Source organism: Saimiri boliviensis, chromosome 3 (genome assembly GCF_048565385.1).
Source record: "Saimiri boliviensis isolate mSaiBol1 chromosome 3, mSaiBol1.pri, whole genome shotgun sequence".
NCBI classification, from domain to species: domain Eukaryota; kingdom Metazoa; phylum Chordata; class Mammalia; order Primates; family Cebidae; genus Saimiri; species Saimiri boliviensis.
Genome location: NC_133451.1, coordinates 86,575,058 through 86,595,842, shown reverse-complemented (window position 1 = coordinate 86,595,842; position 20,785 = coordinate 86,575,058). Strand labels below are relative to the sequence as shown.

Genomic DNA, 20,785 nt, shown 5'->3' with positions numbered 1-20,785 from the left:
TATTTTAGGCTACAGCATAGTTTCTTTATAAGCTAGAGAACACTAAGCACTCTGTTCATCTTTGTGCTACCTTTTCTTGTGTCTGTGAAGCAATGACAATTTTTAAACAGATGTTCTACTTATGTTTATGAACCTGTTGAATGTATTTCCTAATGAATATTCCTGCTCCTTTATGTCATATATTGACATGACTATGTTTGTGAAAACATATATTTCACTGGTAAATTTTAGGAATAAAGACAGATTTCTTAAAAACAAAAGGACTAGCAGAACAGCGCAGGGGATGGGACACTGGACTGGGAATCTGGACTAGTGGTCTCCAGTGCATGTTTTTAACCAAGGGTTATACTCTGGGCAGGCCACCCCACTTCCCTTCTTGGTTCCACATTTGAAATATTAGTTATATAAATGCATGCCAAAGGCTCACTCAGGACTCAGAATCTATAAGTGTTTCTTCTATCAACATAATTATCATGTAAGCCCACACGTTTATTCCCATGATGTCACTCTGCTTACAATATTTTAAGGGTCTATGAAAAAGTAGCATGTTCTTTGATTATCTTTGATGACATCAAATTTTCCTTTTAAAAGTAGACAGTTTTTCAAACAGCAGAAAGTGTCTTGAGGCTATATTTGTTGAGTAGAATGAGTGTTTTGAATGTTAAAAATGTGATTTAACTATAACAGAATACAAAAGTTTTTGAGAGAGTCTTATAATTACTCTGGAGAGTGTGTGTGTGTGTGCGTGTGTGTGTGTATGTGTCTGTGTGTATGCGTGTGTGTGTCTATATTTTCAAGTGCAATGCAAATTTGTGGTTTTAAGTTCTAGAATATTTTGTTAAAAAGCCTTTAGTAACACCTAGCTTATATCAGTATAATTATCCTTTCGTAAACCAACGGTTTTTTGAAGAAACAATATTTACTGAGATCTAGAAACAGCATAAATCTTATTTGTAAAAACACTGATCATACACGCTGCTTGAAAAGCAGCTTGGTCCAGTGTCACGGGCTTGTTATCCAGCTGAAATATTGCCTTGCACCTTGAGCTAGTCATTTATCTTCCCTGTACCTCAGGACTTATCTCAGAAAAGTCTAATAAAGACGCCTGTTCATAAAGGGTACTGTTGTATCTCAAATATAGTGTTCCCCAAATGCTGTATGACTCAGTACAAGGAGAATTAAAATTTGTATCACTTAAAAATCTACCCCATGGGGTTGCAGTTTGATGGCTAGGTTTATGTGTAGCAGTGAGAATGCCATCTTAAGAGTAAAGGTTTATAATTGTTAAAAATTTGGCCAAAGCTTGGCAAGATTAATAAAACTAATCTGAAATCATACAGAGCTCATAAATATTTTTGAAATATTCACATACTGGAAATATCACTAACTATACTTACTCTCTCATCTATTTAGACTAAACTCTAAAATAAATGTAAATTATTTAGATTCTCCACTAGAAGTAGCAATCAGGGTGTTTGGTAAAACTCATAGGATATTTGTCATAAAAATAGCTTCACAAGGATTCAGGAAGCAGAAAAAGAATGATAGACAAATAAGCTTACTGATTTTTCTTTTTTATTGAAGTTCTTTAAGTTAAAAATTCTAAATTTAAAACAGATGTTTTAAAGAGGGGGTTGCGTTGAAATAGGAATCGCATATTCCTTTGTATAGATTCCAGAGGCTAGTCCTTATTTAAATAGATGTGTATTATATGAGAAAAGAAAATAATTTTTTTTCACATCTTATAGGATAAAATGTTATTATTTTAAAACAAAAATATATGTATAAATATATAACAGATATATTATTATAGCATCCTACTCCTGTCTTCCTTTGAGAGTGAACCTTCGATGTCCTCTTTCTTGCTTTTGTTTTGAGACTCTTCAAATGTTTTCCTTTCTTAATTATCTGCCTATCTTAATTATCTTGTTTTCTTGATCTGGAACAGAAAGTGTGGATACAATGAAACCAGCTGATGTTGGTGATACACACACACACACACACACACACACACACAAACACACACACACAGAATTAAATAAAACATACAAATATATATATATATATATATACAGTTAAAAAATTTCTGATGTGCAGTGAGAGAGAAGAACAATACTAATAAGGATATGTGACTGTTATGTGAGCAACAACAAAACAGAAATCAATAGGCTGAATGGTTCTTATAAATATTTATTTACTGGGAAGTAAATGATTATAATTAAATAACTGCTGCCTTTCTAAAAATGATGAAATAGAGCTGATACAAACTTCTAATAGATGATCAAGAAGGAGAAGTAGGAGAGCTGGAAGAAGTAGGAAAAAGAGGGGGCTGTTTGTTGCCACTTAAATCTGCACAGCCTTTCTCATTCAGGCTCCTGGATTCTATGCGCTTCTCTGATTTTTCACCAAGTTCTGCCTACTCCTTCTCCAAACTTAACTTTTTTAAAAAATCATTTTTTCCTTGTTATTTTGTAGTATGCTTCCTGCTTCCCAGCTGGAATACTCCAGCAGCCTTGCAAATGGTCTTCTTCAATTAAAAGCTAACTTAACACCTCAGACTCCTCAAATGCTCCTCTGTACAGATATTCCTCTCTTCTCAGAGCCCCACAAAACTGGTGGAAGATGCTGAGGAAGGACACAAGCTCAAACCTGAGTCCTAGATCTGCCTGTCATTAGCTGTGTGAATTTGTAAGATACTAAGTCGGAGCCCCGGTTTCCCGAAATTTATGAAATGCAATGCACAGAGTTGTGACAAGCAGTGTATGAAACATATCAAGTGTTTAGCATAGTAGATGCTTAATAAGTAGCAGCTGTTGATACTCTATCACATTCCATTTTAGTTTCTTACCTAAATCCCTCGACTGATATTATCTCCAATCAAACTGTTCCTTTGTATCATCCTTTCAATACAGGATGACTGTCTTCATTTATGTGAATTTCTCATGCTTTCCTGAGAATTCTACCTACACCTGTTCATTCTCATATCCAAATTTGATTTATTCTTGAATTCTCCCAGCTCAAGTCTAGTAAACTTTTTTATTCTACCTTTCGCTGATTTCCTTTTCCTTAAAACTTTTTCTGCAAGTATTGTCTATACTATATAGTTTAATGTATACTTTCATATTGCTTAATGTTTACAAGTATGTCTTGGTAACTTCCCTTCCGTTCTCAGAGCTTCGGGCTAGTTTATATTTTGCACCTATAAAGGGAAGCTAATGAACTGTTTAACTTCTGGCTTTAAGTACCTTTCTGAGAGATTATTTTAACCAGCTGAATAGAGCTTAAGCCAATCCTGAAGCCACTAAGTGAGCAATCAATGGGAGCTGCTTTTTTCACCTTTCTGAAAAGTGAACAGAGTGCTTGGAAAGCACCTTACTCCAGTTGGGGAATTAAAAGATTAGAGTTCTATGCTTTCAAGTTAAAGGAATGTTTTTTACTTTCCTTGTGGGAATGAAAGCATAAAAATTCTTACAGCAGGGAGTTGGAAAGAAGAGTCAGCAGGTGCTGTGTTTGTTTTCTTTTTCTTCTTAGCTTTTTTATTGATTGGATGAAAAATTATGGAAACCAAGAGAGAAAAAAAATTATGATAAAAAGGAAGACTTTAGAAAATATCAAGCAAACAAAAAACACAGATGTTTATCGGGCTGTAAGTCAATGGGCTGATCTTTAGCCAAAAAGTTAAGTAGATTTTTTTATTCATGTATCAAATAATTATTGAATGCTTACTGCACACTAAACAAGAAAGTAGGCTCTAGAGATGTAAAAACACATGCTGGAATTCAAGGAGCTCAGGAGCTTACCAACAGGACGTAGCACCCAAGAGGTAAAGTGTAAGAAATATTAAGATAGAGGGAGGTTAAAGGTTTAATGTTCTCTTTTTGAATCCAAGTAAAAATAAAAAGTAAAGCACTAAATATTCTAACAATTAACATTGCAGTGGAGTAAAAAAAGACTACAACTAAATAGTTTAAAAATAATCAAATAAATGAATAAAAGTAGCTATTTACGGACTGATAATGAAAGTATTGGTGAAGTATCAAGGATTGTGATTACTTCTACTCTTTGTATGTCTGTGTGTGTGCACACTTGCATCTGTAGGGGGTGGAGAGAGAGACATAGAAAGAGAGAGAGGAGAAAGAGAGAGAGAGAGAGAGAGAGAGAGAGAGAGAGAGAGAGAGAATCTTTAAGTGTTTATTTGAAACACACTTGCTAAAAGTGTGTGTCGTTTTTGTGAAAAGCAGTATAACAGAGTGATTAAGAGATCCAGTTTTTGGAGCCAGCCTTTCTGGGTTTGAATCTCAGCTCTAATAATCAAGAGCTTCGTGAACTTGCACAAGTTACTTTGCTTCCTGATGCCCCAGTTTCTGTATCCGTAAGATTGGGATAGCAACAGTACTTGCCTCCCAAGTTATGTGTAGGAGCTCAGGGTCCAGCACACAGTAAGGACAATATAAGAATATAAGCCTGATATTCACATATGCTTTTAGAAGAGATATAAGGGAAGATAGAATGTATGGTGACCAGAAAACTGGATATGAAATCAGAAATTTTAAGATTTTTCCACTTTTACTGCTTTTTTTTTTGTGATTCTGAGCAACTTATTTATTCCCGTGGACTACTTTCATCCCTGTCAAAAAGAGGATAGCTACTGTTAATTCCATTTCTAAAAGTTCTCAAATTCTGTGATTAGTTTGAACAGTTGTTTATATATGTGTCACTATCAGGAATCCAAGAAAAATTATTCTCCATGTAACTGGGAACATGTAATTGTTTTTGTGACTCTGGGTAGTTCCAGAACGCAAGTTTAGGGATTAGAAGCCAATAAGCAAAATGTGACCTCTTTAAGGATGAACTATAAAATTAACCTAATGCATTAGTTCTTCCTGATAGCCACTAAAATTTGAGAACAGAGGTGAGCTCATACTTTTTGGTTATCCTTTTAGCTTTCTGCATGGTTAAGATTCTGAGGTCATCACTGGACTTAATTTTATTAATTGCACAATGAAGTCAATCGGAAAAATTCCGTTTTCTTCATTCTTAAATGCCTTTAATGAGACAACATATGACTAAATTTTTTTAAATGAAGAAGTTACAAAGACCACATAAAATATCTGATGACAAATAGTGTCAGGTAGAGAATTCATTGCAAGCCTTATTCACCACACAAACACACACATCTGATGACAAAGAATAAAGAAGACTGACTTTAACTTCTGCGGCCAATTTATCTAGTTTTTGGGCAGAAAGGACACAAAAGGAAGCAAAACTCTTCTAGCAATTTCTACAGTTAGATAAATTATAGCATTTACTGGTTCCTTGAAGTCATTCCTATGTGTGTTTGTTCACATACAGTTGTACAAGTGAGTGTATCACTACACCCCTCGTCCCCTAAACTGAATCCAGTGCTTGTCCAGGTGCAGACCCCTCCACTCAGTGTATATACTTGTGGCATAGCAGTCATGCACTAATAAGCAATGCTATAATGAGCAAATGTGCAATACCTCATGTGATTGTTCCAAAGTGCCAATGAAATATGTAAACATCTGAGACATTTGGCAGGTAGCAGATAATAAATGTAGTTACTGTATCACTATATAGTTTTTATTCTACATACTAACATTTATTACATATTAAAGTATCATATTTTAGAAGTTGTGTTACAGAAATGTAGTCACCTGAAAAGTAATATTGAATTATTAAAAAATCACCCAGGCCGGGCGCAGTGGCTCAAGCCTGTAATCCCAGCACTTTGGGAGGCCGAGGCGGGTGGATCACAAGGTCGAGAGATCGAGACCAACCATGGTCAACATGGTGAAACCCCGTCTCTACTAAAAATACAAAAAATTAGCTGGGCATGGTGGCGCGTGCCTGTAATCCCAGCTACTCAGGAGGCTGAGGCAGGAGAATTGCCTGAACCCAGGAGGCGGAGGTTTCGGTGAGCCGAGATCGCGCCATTGCACTCCAGCCTGGGTAACAAGAGCGAAACTCCGTCTCAAAAAAAAAAAAAAAAAAAAAATCACCCAGTATACTGTCATTTTCATTGAAAATAATCACAATAGTAATAAGTGATTTAGTTTAATCAATGTGCCTGGATGCTGATATATCAAACATATTGACCAGAATGTACTAAACTGGTTAAATTTGATGATCTTTATAATTTTTAAAATCAGTTAATGAAAAGGGAAGATCTCCTTTTTCTTACAGGTATAAAAAATGGAACACATGCAAATATTTTGTGAATTTAGTAAGAGGTTTTGGGTGATAACTTAATGTGGCACATGTGTATAAAGAGATGAACTGGCACACTGACGCCAGATCCTGCTTCTTTCCTGGCTCGCCCTTTATCCATACGTCCAGGGAATCAGGATGCAGGGGGTCATTACCAAGAAACTCCACAGAAAGGAACAATTTAAACTTCCAACATCTATACTGCATAGCAAACAAAGGAAAAATAATGCTCAATGCTTAAAATTACTTTTTAGCAGTTCACTTCACTAGAGTACATTTTCTGAGAATTAAAATCTTTGTTAGGTAAAGCACCACAGGACTAATAAGAAATGGAACAGTTGGTGTGATTTATTAAAAAATCTTTAAATTACTATTATGCTCATGCATTATTTTTTACAGGCACATATGCACCATGGAATACTCTGCAGCCATAAAAAATGATGAGTTCGTGTCCTTTGTAGGGACATGGATGAATCTGGAAACCATCATTCCCAGCAAACTGACACAAGAACAGAAAACCAAACACCTCATGTTCTCACTCACAGGCAGGTGTTGAACAGCGAGAAAACATGGGCACAGGGAGGGGAATGTCACACACTCGGGTAGGGTGGGGGGTAGGCGGCTAGGGAAGGGACAGCAAGGGGGTGGGGAGGCTGAGGAGGGAAACCACTGGGAGAAATGCCTGATGTAGGCAATGCAGGGACGTAGACTGCAACCCACCGTGACATGTATGTCCTTATGCAACGACCCTGCGGGATGTACACATGTACCCCAGAGCTTAAAGTACAATTTTTAAAATATCCAGAAAATCAAGTCTGAAAACCAAGAACATCTTTAGTAATGAAAAAGCCAATTAACCATAACTAATAAATAATCAATAATCCTTTTTGCAACTATCTGAGTAATGTTAAGGATTCATTAAATGTTTCTGCCGGTCTTTCACCACGAAACCCTGAATCCCCTTTGATCCTGTTATGCTTTTCAGTCCACACAACTAAATTAAAAGCAGTGGTGTATTTCTTCCCTTAGAAGGGTCTCTTCTGTTTGTTCCTTCTTATTCCCCTTGCCCAATTCTAGACCAGGCCTTCATTATCTCATGCCTGCAGGTTTGATCTGGTCTTTGGCAATTAGATTCCATCCTTCACATTAAAACTAGATTAGCCTTCCCTTAATGTCACCTTCATCATTTCACTTCTGGGCTCCAGGATGGACAATCGGCTTTTGTAAGCTACTGTGGCCTAAAGTATAAATTACAAACTTCAGATTTTATTTCATATTATCTTAATATCCTCATTATTTTTCAATACATGCTGCTCTCTTTTACTTCTATTCCGTAGCATTTATTATTTATTCCAGAATTATCTATTTTTTTCCTTCCAGCCTAACTATTCATTACGAATTCATCAACGTCAAGTTCCAGGCTAACCTTCTGTGGTGAGCTTTCACTCATTTTCCTTTGTTTAACTATTCTGTATGCTGTTCAATTATTTCAATACCTTGACTACACAATTTAAAATGATATAAATAAACAATACTGATATTATATACATACATGCCAGCACACGTTTATAGAAATGTCTGCATTGTCCTTTGTTTCTCATGCATGGGTCTTGTATCTCCAACTAGATGCCAAGTGCTTTACAGATAGATTCCCTATGGTATAATTGATTTTTGCAGTTTGTTCCTCTTAGCATTTGCTCATAAATAAATGTATTTTGATTGCTTAGTATTTTGCTTCCCAGTTAAAGCATGTGTATTTCACTTTCCGCTCACTACAACCTCCACCTCCCGGGCTCAAGTGATTCTCATGCCTCGACTTCCCAGGTAGCTGGGATTATAGGCATGCACCACCATACCTGGATGATTTTTGTATTTTTAGTAGAGTTGGGGTTTTGCCGTGGTGGCCAGGCTGGTCTCAAACTCTTGGTCTTAAGTGATCCACCTGCCTCGACCTCCCAAAGTGCCTGGATTATAGGTATGAGCCACTGCATCCAGCCTGTTTATAATTCTTTACTCGCTCCTTCTCCTGATGTGGAGCACATTGACCCACTCCATTGATTTTGGTCTTGGCCGTAAGATTTGCTTTGGTTTGTGGTCTGTGGGCAGATGGAACATATGCCACATCCAAGCAAAGACGCACAGGAACCACTGCAGGTTTCTGCCAGCCTCTTTTGCAACTGCTCTTTGGAATGAGAACAGCACGTCCCGGATAGGGCTGCTTCTTCAGCCTGGGCCTTGAAATGAGAAGCTTGCACAGAGCAGGACTGCAGCTGACCCACAGCTTGCAGCAGAACACAGCCAAATTATAGCCTTGTTTCATGAATGAGAAGTAACTCTTCTAAATCACTAATACTTTGGACTTGTTTGCTACACCAAAAAGCTGACTCATACAGGACCTTAGAATTAATCTGACTTCATTTTGCGTGTCATGAGAGAGATTTAGATTTTTATAGTTAGCTAATGGAGGAGTTAGGACATAAATTGTGAACAACTGATTTTTGGGTCTTTAAAAAGAACATACATACAAAATGCCTTTGGCTTTTTTGTTATCCTAAAATTCAGAGAAATATAACTCAACTAGTTTGAAACTTAGAGCCTTCAAACTCTCTGAAACTGCCCTCTTGAACTGTCATTAACTTCTAGAAAATGGGTAGAAGAAAATCTAGAAAATGAACAAAATGTACTTTCAATATAAAATGTAATATACTTCTATGTGGAAGATACTAATCTGTTTTAGATCCAAGCTTGTTTGGTAGAAGATAGAAGGAAATGCAGTAATGTTTGTGCATTCTTTTCAGGCCCACGTATTTCATATGCTTTATTACTCTAAAACATACATTTAAAAATCTTCCATTGTAAACCATCCCTTTATGATAGTATATTCTTATTTGAAAATGGATATCATGTCTTAATAAGCTGTCGCCTTGATTTCCATGACAAAATCTCATGTATACATTGATGCTAAATGGGGAACTCCAAAATCTTAACCATTTACTTTGCAAAATTCATGTGGAAGCATCCCTATCATTATGTGCTTCAGTCCATCAGAACTTATCTTGGTCCTGAAGTTTATGTCACGCTTTTGTATTCTTAGAATGAATTTGTTTTTTCAACTCTATGACATTTGTTACTAAAAGTTCAGACTAGACTGCTAGTTTAATTCTTATAGAAATTACTAACACATCTGCTTTCTTTTCCATATCAAATTTTTGAGAGTAAAATCAGTCTATGTAGCATTATTTTTCCCCCTACTTACGGGAAAAATAATACTTCATGGTTTAGGTAATGAGGGTCTCATTGAACAACCACTTACAACTACCTTTTTGTTGTTGTTGTTTATTGTGCTTTTCCTAACAAAGGAAACAAAATGTAATAAACCAGATTGGGACGTGGCCGGGCGCGGTGGCTCAAGCCTGTAATCCCAGCACTTTGGGAGGCCGAGGCGGGTGGATCACGAGGTCAAGAGATCGAGACCATCCTGGTCAACATGGTGAAACCCCGTCTCTACTAAAAATACTAAAAAAAATTAGCTGGGCATGGTGGCGTGTGCCTGTAATCCCAGCTACTCAGGAGGCTGAGGCAGGAGAATTGCCTGAGCCCAGGAGGCGGAGGTTGCGGTGAGCCGAGATCGTGCCATTGCACTCCAGCCTGGGCAACAAGAGCGAAACTCCGTCTCAAAATAAATAAATAAATAAATAAATAAATAAACCAGATTGGGTAACCAAATTGATATTCTTTGTTAAATTTCCTCTCTCCCCTTATTTGGTCTTACACAAATCTTACCTTTGTGAAAAAACATCTCGGTAAGGACTGCCATGCTGTAATGCAATTCCATATCCCCGATCAGCAACAGTATTTCCAACGGTGTAAAAGGAACAATCTGGGTCATTGATAGCCACATATTCCAATACGGCTGCATCCCATACAAAAGCATAGTTTCCATATTTTACCTGTAAAAATATGAAGAACAAAAGAAGAAATAGGGTTTAAAGATGGAATTTTAATTTACATAGACAGGACGAAAAAATTACAGTGATATGTATTTAATTGTGCTACAAATAATAGAACACATTATCATCCTTCAGTATCTGTGGGGGTATTGATCTCAGAACCCCTGTGGATACCAAAATCCAGGGCTGCTCAAGTCCTTATATAAAATGGCATAGTATTTGCTTACAATCTCTACACATCCTCCAATATACTTAAATCACGTCTGGATTACTTATGATACCTAATACAATATACAGGTGATATAAACAGTTGTTGTACTGTATTGTTTTTAATTTGTATTTTTGTTGTATTATTATTTTCTGTTGTGTTTTAAAAACATTTTCAGTTGATAGCTGGTTGAATCTGCACATGCAGAACCTGCGGATATGGAGGGCTGAGTATATTTCTAAGTAAACTTTTATTCTGAATGAGAATTTGTACTTTGGTTAATTTATAGCTCTATCCTGAAAACATGGGAAAGGTGGAATGTTTACTATGGTTTTAGGCCACGTTACTTGTAGTGAAATGGCCCCTGAGTAGAAAATGTCATTTGGATTGAGAGAACAAAAAATGCATAAAAAGAAGGCATGTCTTTGAGCTTCTACCAGTTCAGTGATTCTGGTGAGTGGGACTGTCCCTTTTGGGGACCCTGAAAGCTATGCCTTTGGAGTTATTACAAGTGTTACTGATGCCTTGCTGTACTAGGGTTCTAAGCCAGATGGGTTTCTGCACTCATTCAATATAGGTATCATCCCCATTCTAAATGAAAGCGGCAACTACAACTCACATTGAAGAAAAATGACCAATATTGTCCTGCTGATGAGCTTTATCTCCTGTCCTGTATCCTTCTAAATTAATCTATTGTCACATGTGGCCTACGGGCATCTTGCAGATGAACTTAGAAGAAAACTCCCGAGTGGACTTTGCGATGAGGAAAATAAAATAATTTCACAACCTCCTCTGTCATCATTTAAAGAATGTAACTTTACTCTAGGTCACTTACGATGTCTTTAGTGATTTTTTTCCCTCAGTAATTACTCATGTACTAAGTCACAAATTTACCCGAAAAACCCTCACCCAGTATCATAAACATCTCAATAAAGTATAATTTTAGCTTTATTACATATCGAAATGGAGTTAGCAAATTCATAAAATAAATAGAATTAATAGTTAAAACCCAAGGTTAGTTTGTTTATATTAAAAGAATAACATTATTAAACAAGGAAAAGCAACACTGGTTCAGTATTAGAAGTATTGTTGGGATGAAAATATATCTTACAAATGAGGCTATAAAATTTTTAAATGACACAAAAAAGATAATTTGTGTAGACACAAAAAAGATAATTGGCAAAATTAAAAATAGTTATATACCCATTATCTATCTATTGGTAAACCAGAAAGAAAAAATTATCCATAATGAGATACAGAATACTTCAAATAACAGCAATCTTATTACAAGCTGAAACTCTAGTGACATTACCATTAAAGTAAAAAAAAATGATGCTTACTATTAACCAAAATTAACGTTATTGTAACAGCTTTATCCTATGCAATAAAAATGGAAACAAATATATGATTTGAATCTATTAGGAAAAAATAATCATCCAGTAAAGACAAAATTATCATTATTTGATAACATATTTAAGAAGCCCACCAGACTCAACTGAAAAAGTATTTTTAAAATTCAGATTTCAAAAAATAGATTATAAATGGATATAAATACTAATGATTTGCTTTTCTATTAATATATGAGATAAGTAGTTTGAGTAAAAATATCTATGTACACTAAATATAAATATATATAGAGAAATTTAACAATAAATTAGTAGGATCTATACAAAGAACACCGTTAACACCTGATTGAAGATGACTTGAACAAGCTTCTGGATAGACATAACATATTCCTAAGAGTGCAGATGCATAATTATAAAGGACATTTAAATTTTTCTTAGATTATCCAATACAAAATGCAATTCTAAATAAAATGCCTAAAGGTTATTTTAGAACTTATTAAAATCTTTGCAAATTTAATTAGGAGAAAACAGATAAGAATAGTAAAGAAATTTTGAAAATGAAAAAATAATAATAATTGGAGACTTAGAATACCAAGTAATGAAACATGTTATAAAGCTTAAAAATAAAACAGCACAAAATGTATTTAAGAATAGAAAATCAGTGGAACAGAATAAAAGTCTACTGTTTTTAAAAGTATCCCAGAACTTAAAGTATAATAATAATAATAATAAAGAATTCTCTGCCATCATAAAACTTTTACCTCTCTTAAAAAGGAAGACTGTATTAGAAAGTCCATAATCAAATCAGTGTGGCAAATATGAAATATTCAAAAAAATGTGACTGAGACAGGTGATTATTGCAAAAATGTCAATATTAGAGAACTGTGTCACACCACACAAAATAAATTCCTGTAGTGTAATAAATTAAATATAATTTAAAAAATCAAGTTTTAAGAAAAGCAAAACTAGAAGAGCATGTGAGACTTTTCGGTACTAAAAAAGGAATGGATTAACTAAACATAAAAGTAAAGGAAGCAAATATAAAAGAAATATTTGATTCATTTAATTGTTGCATTTTTAATATATGTGCTTAGATCCTACCAACATTAGATACTCAATTAAAAAGTTTTGTATGAAACAATGAACAGCCTAAAACCTTCAGTCCAGTTACCTGTGCTCAGTGGATACTTATTGTCTTTCCTTGAGGTGAACCCCAACCAAACCATGAGGTATTGAAACAGATAACATTTCTTTCCTAAATAAAGCATTTCATGAGTGTCTGTGGTACCCTAGAACGTAGTAATTAGGTACTATCTGTATTTCTCACAATGTGATGCTAAGACCACCACCATTAGAATTATTGGGAATTTTTGTGTTAGAAATGTAGATTCTAGATCCAAACCCAAGCTTGCTGCATGATGATGTTTAGTATTTAAGGCCTGAGAGTATGCATTTTAAGAATCCTGACAGCTTATGTATACCACTTTTTTTTTAATTACTAATGATGCTGGTGATAAAAAATGAGTAATATCATCAGAAACAATTTTAGATCCGTGGGGCTTGATATAATTATAAAACTAAGAGATGCTTGGAGTGTTGGTGTGGGAGAAGGAAATACGCTTGGTTAGGTTTCCTCTACATTGATTTCTCACCCACAGAGTTATCCCATAGTTTCCTTCCTTTATCTGATCCTTTGAAACCAACTTGTAGATCTGCTTTTAAGTCCCGAGGTTTGACTTTACAGTGATCGGGAGTAGCAGTGACCTCGAAGCTTCCTCTAACAAACTCCTTTGATTTTTTTGTGATTATCTTCTGTTTTAAACAGTTAGTCTGGTCTCCTGGTTCCCCTAGCAGCTTCTTTACAAACCTCAAGGGACTGCCCCAGTAGGGGACATAGTGCTTTACTGTTGGAAAAGTTTATTTAGCATTGTTTTTCAGTGGTTTGTGAACTGTAGAGCTCTACTTAAATGTATAGTAACATTATCTTTGCCATTCTATATGGTTTTTTTTTTCTTTTGCAATTCCAATGTTCCAAAGCATTTTAAATAGATTTTTTATAAAGAGAATCATTATTACAGTGTGATTATAGTCTGTAGCAATGGCAATGAAATGTTGCATAGTAACCTAAATTATTTCAGCTTTTAAAAAGATCCCTGGCCTTTTTCATCTATTAAAACATATAATCACTGTCTTTTTGAATGGTTTTTAACCATCAAATTAAAACCCTGTGAAATACTCATCAACGAAGTCTGAAGTCACTTTTCAACAGAATAATAATTGAGGGACTGGCCTAAAAAGTTTTCAGTCCATCTAACGAGGTAATGGAACTTCCTTAAAATTTTTCGACTAGCCCTATTCTTGAGGTCATGTTTAGATAGGCAACTGAATTACAAGCCATTGATTTATTTACTAATGGATTCCACACCAGCAGAGTCCTTCATACTAGATTAAACAGAAGAAAGCAAAAGTGAATCAGGGAGCCTCATGTCAGCATATTCAAGGCCTCAGTAAGAGGAGGGAAAACAATCCAAAGTGACATCTACCTCTAGTATGATCAATCTCCAGACCCTAAAGTAGAGATGCTAGGATGCTATGATTACTGAATGACATTGGTAACTATTGAGGATCAGCACCTGTGTCCTCAGTGCCTGAGATACCAATAGCCTGTGACAAATATATCACTTCCCAGATAACACTAGTTTTGTTCCCATTTCTATTTCTATAGCAGTTGTTCTTTAAATTCAATTTTACTAACAATCATTATGCATTAAGTCTAAAATCCTGAAGGTTAAGTCTATAAGAAACACAAAGGTAAGACTTGGGCCCCCGTCATCAAGCTGCTTACAACTCAGTAGTGGAGATAAGTCAAGCACTAAATTGTTGGAACATGAATCATATTATGGTAAGGATCATAAGAACAACTTTTGTTTACAGTGGTTTAAAGAAAAGGAAAATTAATTTTTATTGGAAGGAATCAGGACAAGTCTCAAATATTCTGGTAACTGAAAGAGCTGTATAAGAAAGCCTCAAATATTTAAGTTCCTTGTCAATAATACCTAACCAGTTAAAAGCACAGATATGCTTTTGAGACCATTTCTCATTTATTCACACTCTTCTACAAGTTTTTGAAATTTTCCATTTGTCAGGTGAAGAATTGTAAACATTCAATATTATTTTCTCAAATATTTGCATTTCTTGCCAAGTAAAGTGAAGGATGGGAAAGTGTATTTTCAAAACCTGCACCTGTGTTCTGCAACATGTTAAGGATTATGGCACATTTCTATTTGTTTACAGATTACTTTTGTCCTGTATGTTCCTGTTCTGACATCTCCATCATAAGCTGATGCTGAAACCACTTTGTTTTTTAATTCATTAAGTAGCAACCTCCTGTACTAACTACAGAAGCCCATGCCACAAACAAACAGACATGACTACCTGTTATCCCGCCAACCTTGATTTGAAGTGGGAGGACAATATTCTTTCTCACAAGAATCTTTAGCAAATTTCTTAAAAGCTCACTTCAAAATCTATAGCTTCAGAGAGATGGAAATGATGATCCTTTCTTCTTAAAATACATTCAGTGGGGACAATAATGGAAAAATGACATTTAAACCGAAAGGGTTAGATAGGAATTTCGTTTGCCAAAGAAAGACTATCCTCCCTCTGTCCTCCCTTTCTTTCTTATGATAATAGATAACATTTACCAAACATTTTTCAACTGCTACACATGCCTTTTACACACACATTTATTTGTGTCTCACAACACTGTGAGACAGCTGACATGATATCTAATTCACAGGTGAGGTAATTGTAACTTGCTCTAAGTCATACCAATGATTTGTGGTAGATTTGGAATGTAAGATCCAAGTTATCTTCTTATGCTCTTTGCACTACATTAAATAAACATTTCTGGGAGATTCTCCATAGGAATGCAAAACCATGTGAGATAGAGTAGCCGTTTCTTGCAAGGCATAGCTTATGGAGTTTGAGAAAAAACAGTTATGTAAGAAAACATAATGCTATGTAGTATATAGCAAGGGCTACAGAAAGAATGCAATTTCCTTAGTTCTGTATGGTCAGGCCAAGATAAAATAATTAGGCTTTTACGAAAAAGGTTGCTTACTTGTAAAAATCCTTGGAAAAATGAATATTTGGTTTATATGACTCTGGACTCCCGAGGCCTGTTGATTTTGTAACCGTTGCTCTCTAAGCATTTCTTATTCTTAGGAATAAAACAAAGCAGAGCTTTTGAATATTAAAATAAAGGTTGAAGAATGAAAATCTATTATTTTTGCTCATCAAATAAAAATGAAAAGGCCTGAGAATGATGTGAGAGAAATAAATTCTAACCTTGCCCACTAAACTGCAAAATTCTTTACCATTTTAACTAACAGTCAGTAGAGGATAATGTGATTGTGAATCACAGGCACAAAGAGTTATGATTAACCCACAATCGATTTACAGTGGTCCTTATAATTCATTGCCCACATAAGTCCTAAAGATGGGATGGCTTTAATATTTATAACACATGGTTCTAGGTGGAAGCCTTTCATACTTTGGGCAAATTAATAATTTAGCAATATTAATCAATTCTTCTGAATTTATACAGCACAATAAATCATGACCAAACTCATGTTTAAGTACTTAAGGCTGACTTTAAAATATATATAGTTTTGTTTAATGCTGTCTTAATTGTTGGCCTACCATGTTGTATCTGCTATTTTGTTGAAATTTTAATTTGTGCTCTCACATAGTCATCACAGGGCACAAACTTTCATAAAGAAATATGAATGTATTTAAAATAAGTGAACATCAACTTTTTAAAAAAATCAACTTTTTTTTTAATCTAGAAAAGAAGTAGTATGCCCACCTCTAAATCTTATCTCTTGCCTGTTCTTTTTGAGATTGTCAGAAATACTAAATATGTTTCTTAAAGTTTTTGAAAGCATTCCGGGAAAATACAAAAACGAATGCAGTTTCTTTCTCCTCCATGGACAACTTTTTCTTGAAACAAATGACTGCTGGGTTCTGGAAGACAGAAGGCCAGAAAGGTTGGGGTTCTAGGTAATTGAATGTGGGAAAAGAACTGGCTGATTCTCTCCTTCAGGCTGGGTGTGTCTGCAAAAATAAGTACAACTTGCAGGGAAGCCAACAAAGAAACTAAGTTTGAGGAAAGCTTGGTTCACAGAGATCAGTGGCTCCCAAGACCTCCTGACTTCCTTCCTTAGATATTTGTTCCCATGAATATACACGTTCTGTTGCCTTGGAATCGACCAGGAAGGAGTTGAATGGATGGACAGAGACCTCCCTCTCCTGGAGTCCTGCAGCTTGGGACAGACCAGAAGCCTGGAGAACCCATAGCTGCTTCTGTGTGTCCCAGGAGGGGAATGGAGTCGCCTTGTTTGTTCTGGCCCACAGAGAGAGAGAGGATATTTTACCTTCTATAATTCTTTCTTTTTTTTTTTTTTTTTTTTTTTTTGAGATGGAGTTTCGCTCTTGTTACCCAGGCTGGAGTGCAATGGCGCGATCTCGGCTCACCGCAACCTCCGCCTCCTGGGTTCAGGCAATTCTCCTGCCTCAGCCTCCTGAGTAGCTGGGATTACAGGCACGTGCCACCATGCCCAGCTAATTTTTTGTATCTTTAGTAGAGACGGGGTTTCACCATGTTGACCAGGATGGTCTCGATCTCTCGACCTCGTGATCCACCCGCCTCAGCCTCCCAAAGTGCTGGGATTACAGGCCTTCTATAATTCTTAATACTGCTAGTCTCTAGGCTACTTCAGCAACTAGTCCTGAATCCTCATGAGCTGACAAAGAAAAAGAACAATTCATATAGCAAGTTCCACAGTCAGAGAAGGGAAAATGAATTAGAACAAGTAGAATACACTCCAGGGAAATAGCAGTGTGGAAGATTACAATTCTAACAGAAAAATAAAAAGAGCACTTAACTGGATTCAAGTGAGATAAAAAAAAGTCTTTGAGACTAAAAGCAAATAAACCAGCCCCAATTTCTAAACCAAGATATTGAATAGGTGAATTGAAGGAAATGCTTCTAAATGTAAGCTTAATAGGGAAAGCTAGGGTGACAACTGCCCTGGTTTGCCTAGAATGCTGAGTCATAGCACAAAAGCCCCATGTCATAAGGAACCTTTCAGAGAGGCAAAAAATTCAGTTCTTGGCAATGGGTACAGAAGGTTAGGGAGGAGTAGTATCAAACGCATATCGTGGCTCAAAAAATAACAGCTGAAAGCAACACTGTTTTTGTAGCAGACAGATATGGCATAGATTATCTGTTTCCCACAGTTGCTGTCACTGTTTTTCCTCCTGACTGCTGATGTTGGCAACTGTGATTTCTGTTCACAATAATGAATCAACCCTTGTTGCATCGCTGTGAGTGCTGATGCTTGTGTGTTACTTAAGCACATTGTAATCATGAGTATTAACAGTCCTTTGTCTGTGGATTATTTATTTGGTATCCTCTCGATACCAAGATAATGTTAATTTAACTTAAAATATTGTGAATCCTCTGTTCATCTTTTTCTGAGAGTTCAGATAATACAAACGAGAAGAGTTACAATACAAATGCCAGCATGACCCGAATATCACTGAGAAATAAGGCTAAGCGACTATGTTATCTTATTACAGATGGAAGAACACAAGTAACCGGATCAGTGAAGTGTTTTAACCATGCACAGTTAAAAACACTGGCTACTGAGTTAGTTTGTGTGTACCATATGAAAAAACATATATTATTGTACTATTTCTCCGACAGCTCTATAAAACTGAGTGAAGCTACTTTTCCTTATTACAAGGTTTCAAATAAAATGTGCCGTGGAAAACAAAAGGACAAGATTTTGCTAACAGATGTGCTGGCCTCTTACTGTATAGAGCTGATTCAGATCATACTTAAATGAGCAGGTTTTCTACAGTAAAGTTAGGTGTTAGACAGTGGCAACAAAAGCTGATTCATCTAACTTTTGAATACTTTTATTTTAAAAAATGGAGCTGCCAATCATTTTCTAGGTTTCTAGAAATATTTTAATAAAACAGCAGAAAACATAACACAAAAGTCTACTGATACTTTGTCCAAATACAAACTAGACTTGGCCTCTCTCTGCATATTCTGTAGGAATTGCAAATGTAAATTTAATCAAGTTTCATTTAGTCTACACTCTTTTTTCTTTTTTTTTTTTGAGACAGAGTCTCATGCTGTTGCCCAGGCTCTAGTGCAGTAGCACGTCTCAGCTCACTGCAGCCTCCACCTTCAGGGTTCAAGTGATTCTCCTGCCTCAACCTCCTGAGTTGATGGGACTACAGATGTGTGCCACCACACTTGTCTAATTTTTGTATTTTTAGTAGAGACAGAGTTTTGCCATGTTGGCCAGGCTGGTCTCGAACTCTTGGCTTCAAGTGATCTGTGTGCCTTGGCTGCCCAAAGTGCTGAGATTACAGGTGAGAGCCACCATACCAGGCCTTAGTTTATAAACCTCTTATCAATGAAATTTAAAAGATCTTACATGCAAAATGAACTGCATAGCTTGTGTACAACACTGCTTACCTGTGATATTAAAGCTTTCATAATTAAAATTTTTGGCCACTTTTCAGTTACCTCAAAATATGCAGAAAAACTTGAGGGTTTTTACTTAAAGAGATGGAAGGGGCCGGGCGCGGTGGCTCAAGCCTGTAATCCCAGCACTTTGGGAGGCCGAGGCGGGTGGATCACGAGGTCAAGAGATCAAGACCATCCCGGTCAACATGGTGAAACCCCGTCTCTACTAAAAATACAAAAAAGTAGCTGGGCATGCTGGCACATGCCTGTAATCCCAGCTACTCAGGAGGCTGAGGCAGGAGAATTGCCTGAACCCGGGAGGCGGAGGTTGCGGTGAGCCGAGATCGCGCCATTGCACTACTCCAGCCTGGGTAACAAGAGCGAAACTCCATCTCAAAAAAAAAAAAAAAAAAAAAAAAAAAAGAGATGGAAGGAGATAACTGGCTTCCTTAGACATATGACTACAAGATGACTACTAATGGGTAAAATATTGGGCTGTCCTAAAATCATTTTCAAAGTGTGAGACAAGAAGAATGTCCTTCTGTAATTTGGAATATGATGAGTGACAATGCAGAAAAGAATACAGTAAAATAGAAATTTATGTGCTATATTTCCAAACTTGTTTGATGATTTTGGAAAAAACCATAGGAGTATAAAGAAGAATGAACTGACTGTCCCTGTGTTGCTTGATGATGTGTGTAGATTGTAACAAAGACTCCTAGTGAAACAATGACACACTAAAAAAAAGAACTACTTCAGAATCTTTTTATTACTGAAACAATAAAAATAAAAAATAAAACAATAAGTCACTAGAACAGGATAGCCAAGTTAGACAGGACTTTCTCAATTTCTTTACTAAAACTGTAGCTTTAGAATCTAGCAACAATTTCACAAAATTCAAATTATGCTTGTGCTTTAAAATCATTTTCCTGAGAGAGATTTCACTTATAATAACATCCAAAGCACTTCAGAGTCTTTAAAAATGATGGACACCTTAGATATATTTAGCTTATATGATGAATTTATAGATGCAAAGATGATTGACAGAAATCTGGCCTTTAAAAGCAAGCTTGTAGAATCCAAGTGTATGGATATCTTATGGAAGAGCTGAAACTAATTTCTACAAGTTCAAAGACATTATTGTTAATAATTGAACTCCCATTTTATAGTCGAATGCTTGTTAAGAGTATATTTAGCTTGATGTCATCACACTGGAATGACACCAGAATAAATGTAATGCAGGCTTGATAAGAGTAGCATTGCAAATCAAAGTGTATTTTATGTTTGACTTTATTCAGTTCCACATTAAATAAAGGAAAAGGAAGCCCTGGAAATTACAGGCAATTCATTGAAGTATTATTGGAGAAGAAAGAGTAAAATTATTCTATTATATCTGGGGACAGAAAAGAACATGTCATTGCTATTGTTATTTAATATAGGTAATATCTGTTAAATTAGTCCTGTAGTATTTATGTTCCTCTTTTAAAAAGTTTCACATTTATAT

At 35.8% G+C, this 20,785-nt stretch overlaps 1 protein-coding gene across 4 annotated transcripts in view; it reads right to left on the bottom strand.

Moving 5' to 3' along the window:
• The window catches only part of GRID2 (glutamate ionotropic receptor delta type subunit 2), a 1,500,723-nt gene that overhangs the window by 170,198 nt on the left and 1,309,740 nt on the right, over nucleotides 1-20,785 (bottom strand). For all 4 annotated transcript variants that reach the window (XM_074396451.1, XM_003924021.4, XM_074396449.1 and 1 more), the window contains one exon: nucleotides 10,012-10,178. In XM_074396451.1, coding sequence (XP_074252552.1) covers nucleotides 10,012-10,178 — 167 coding nt within the window. The remainder of the gene's footprint in view (nucleotides 1-10,011; nucleotides 10,179-20,785) is intronic.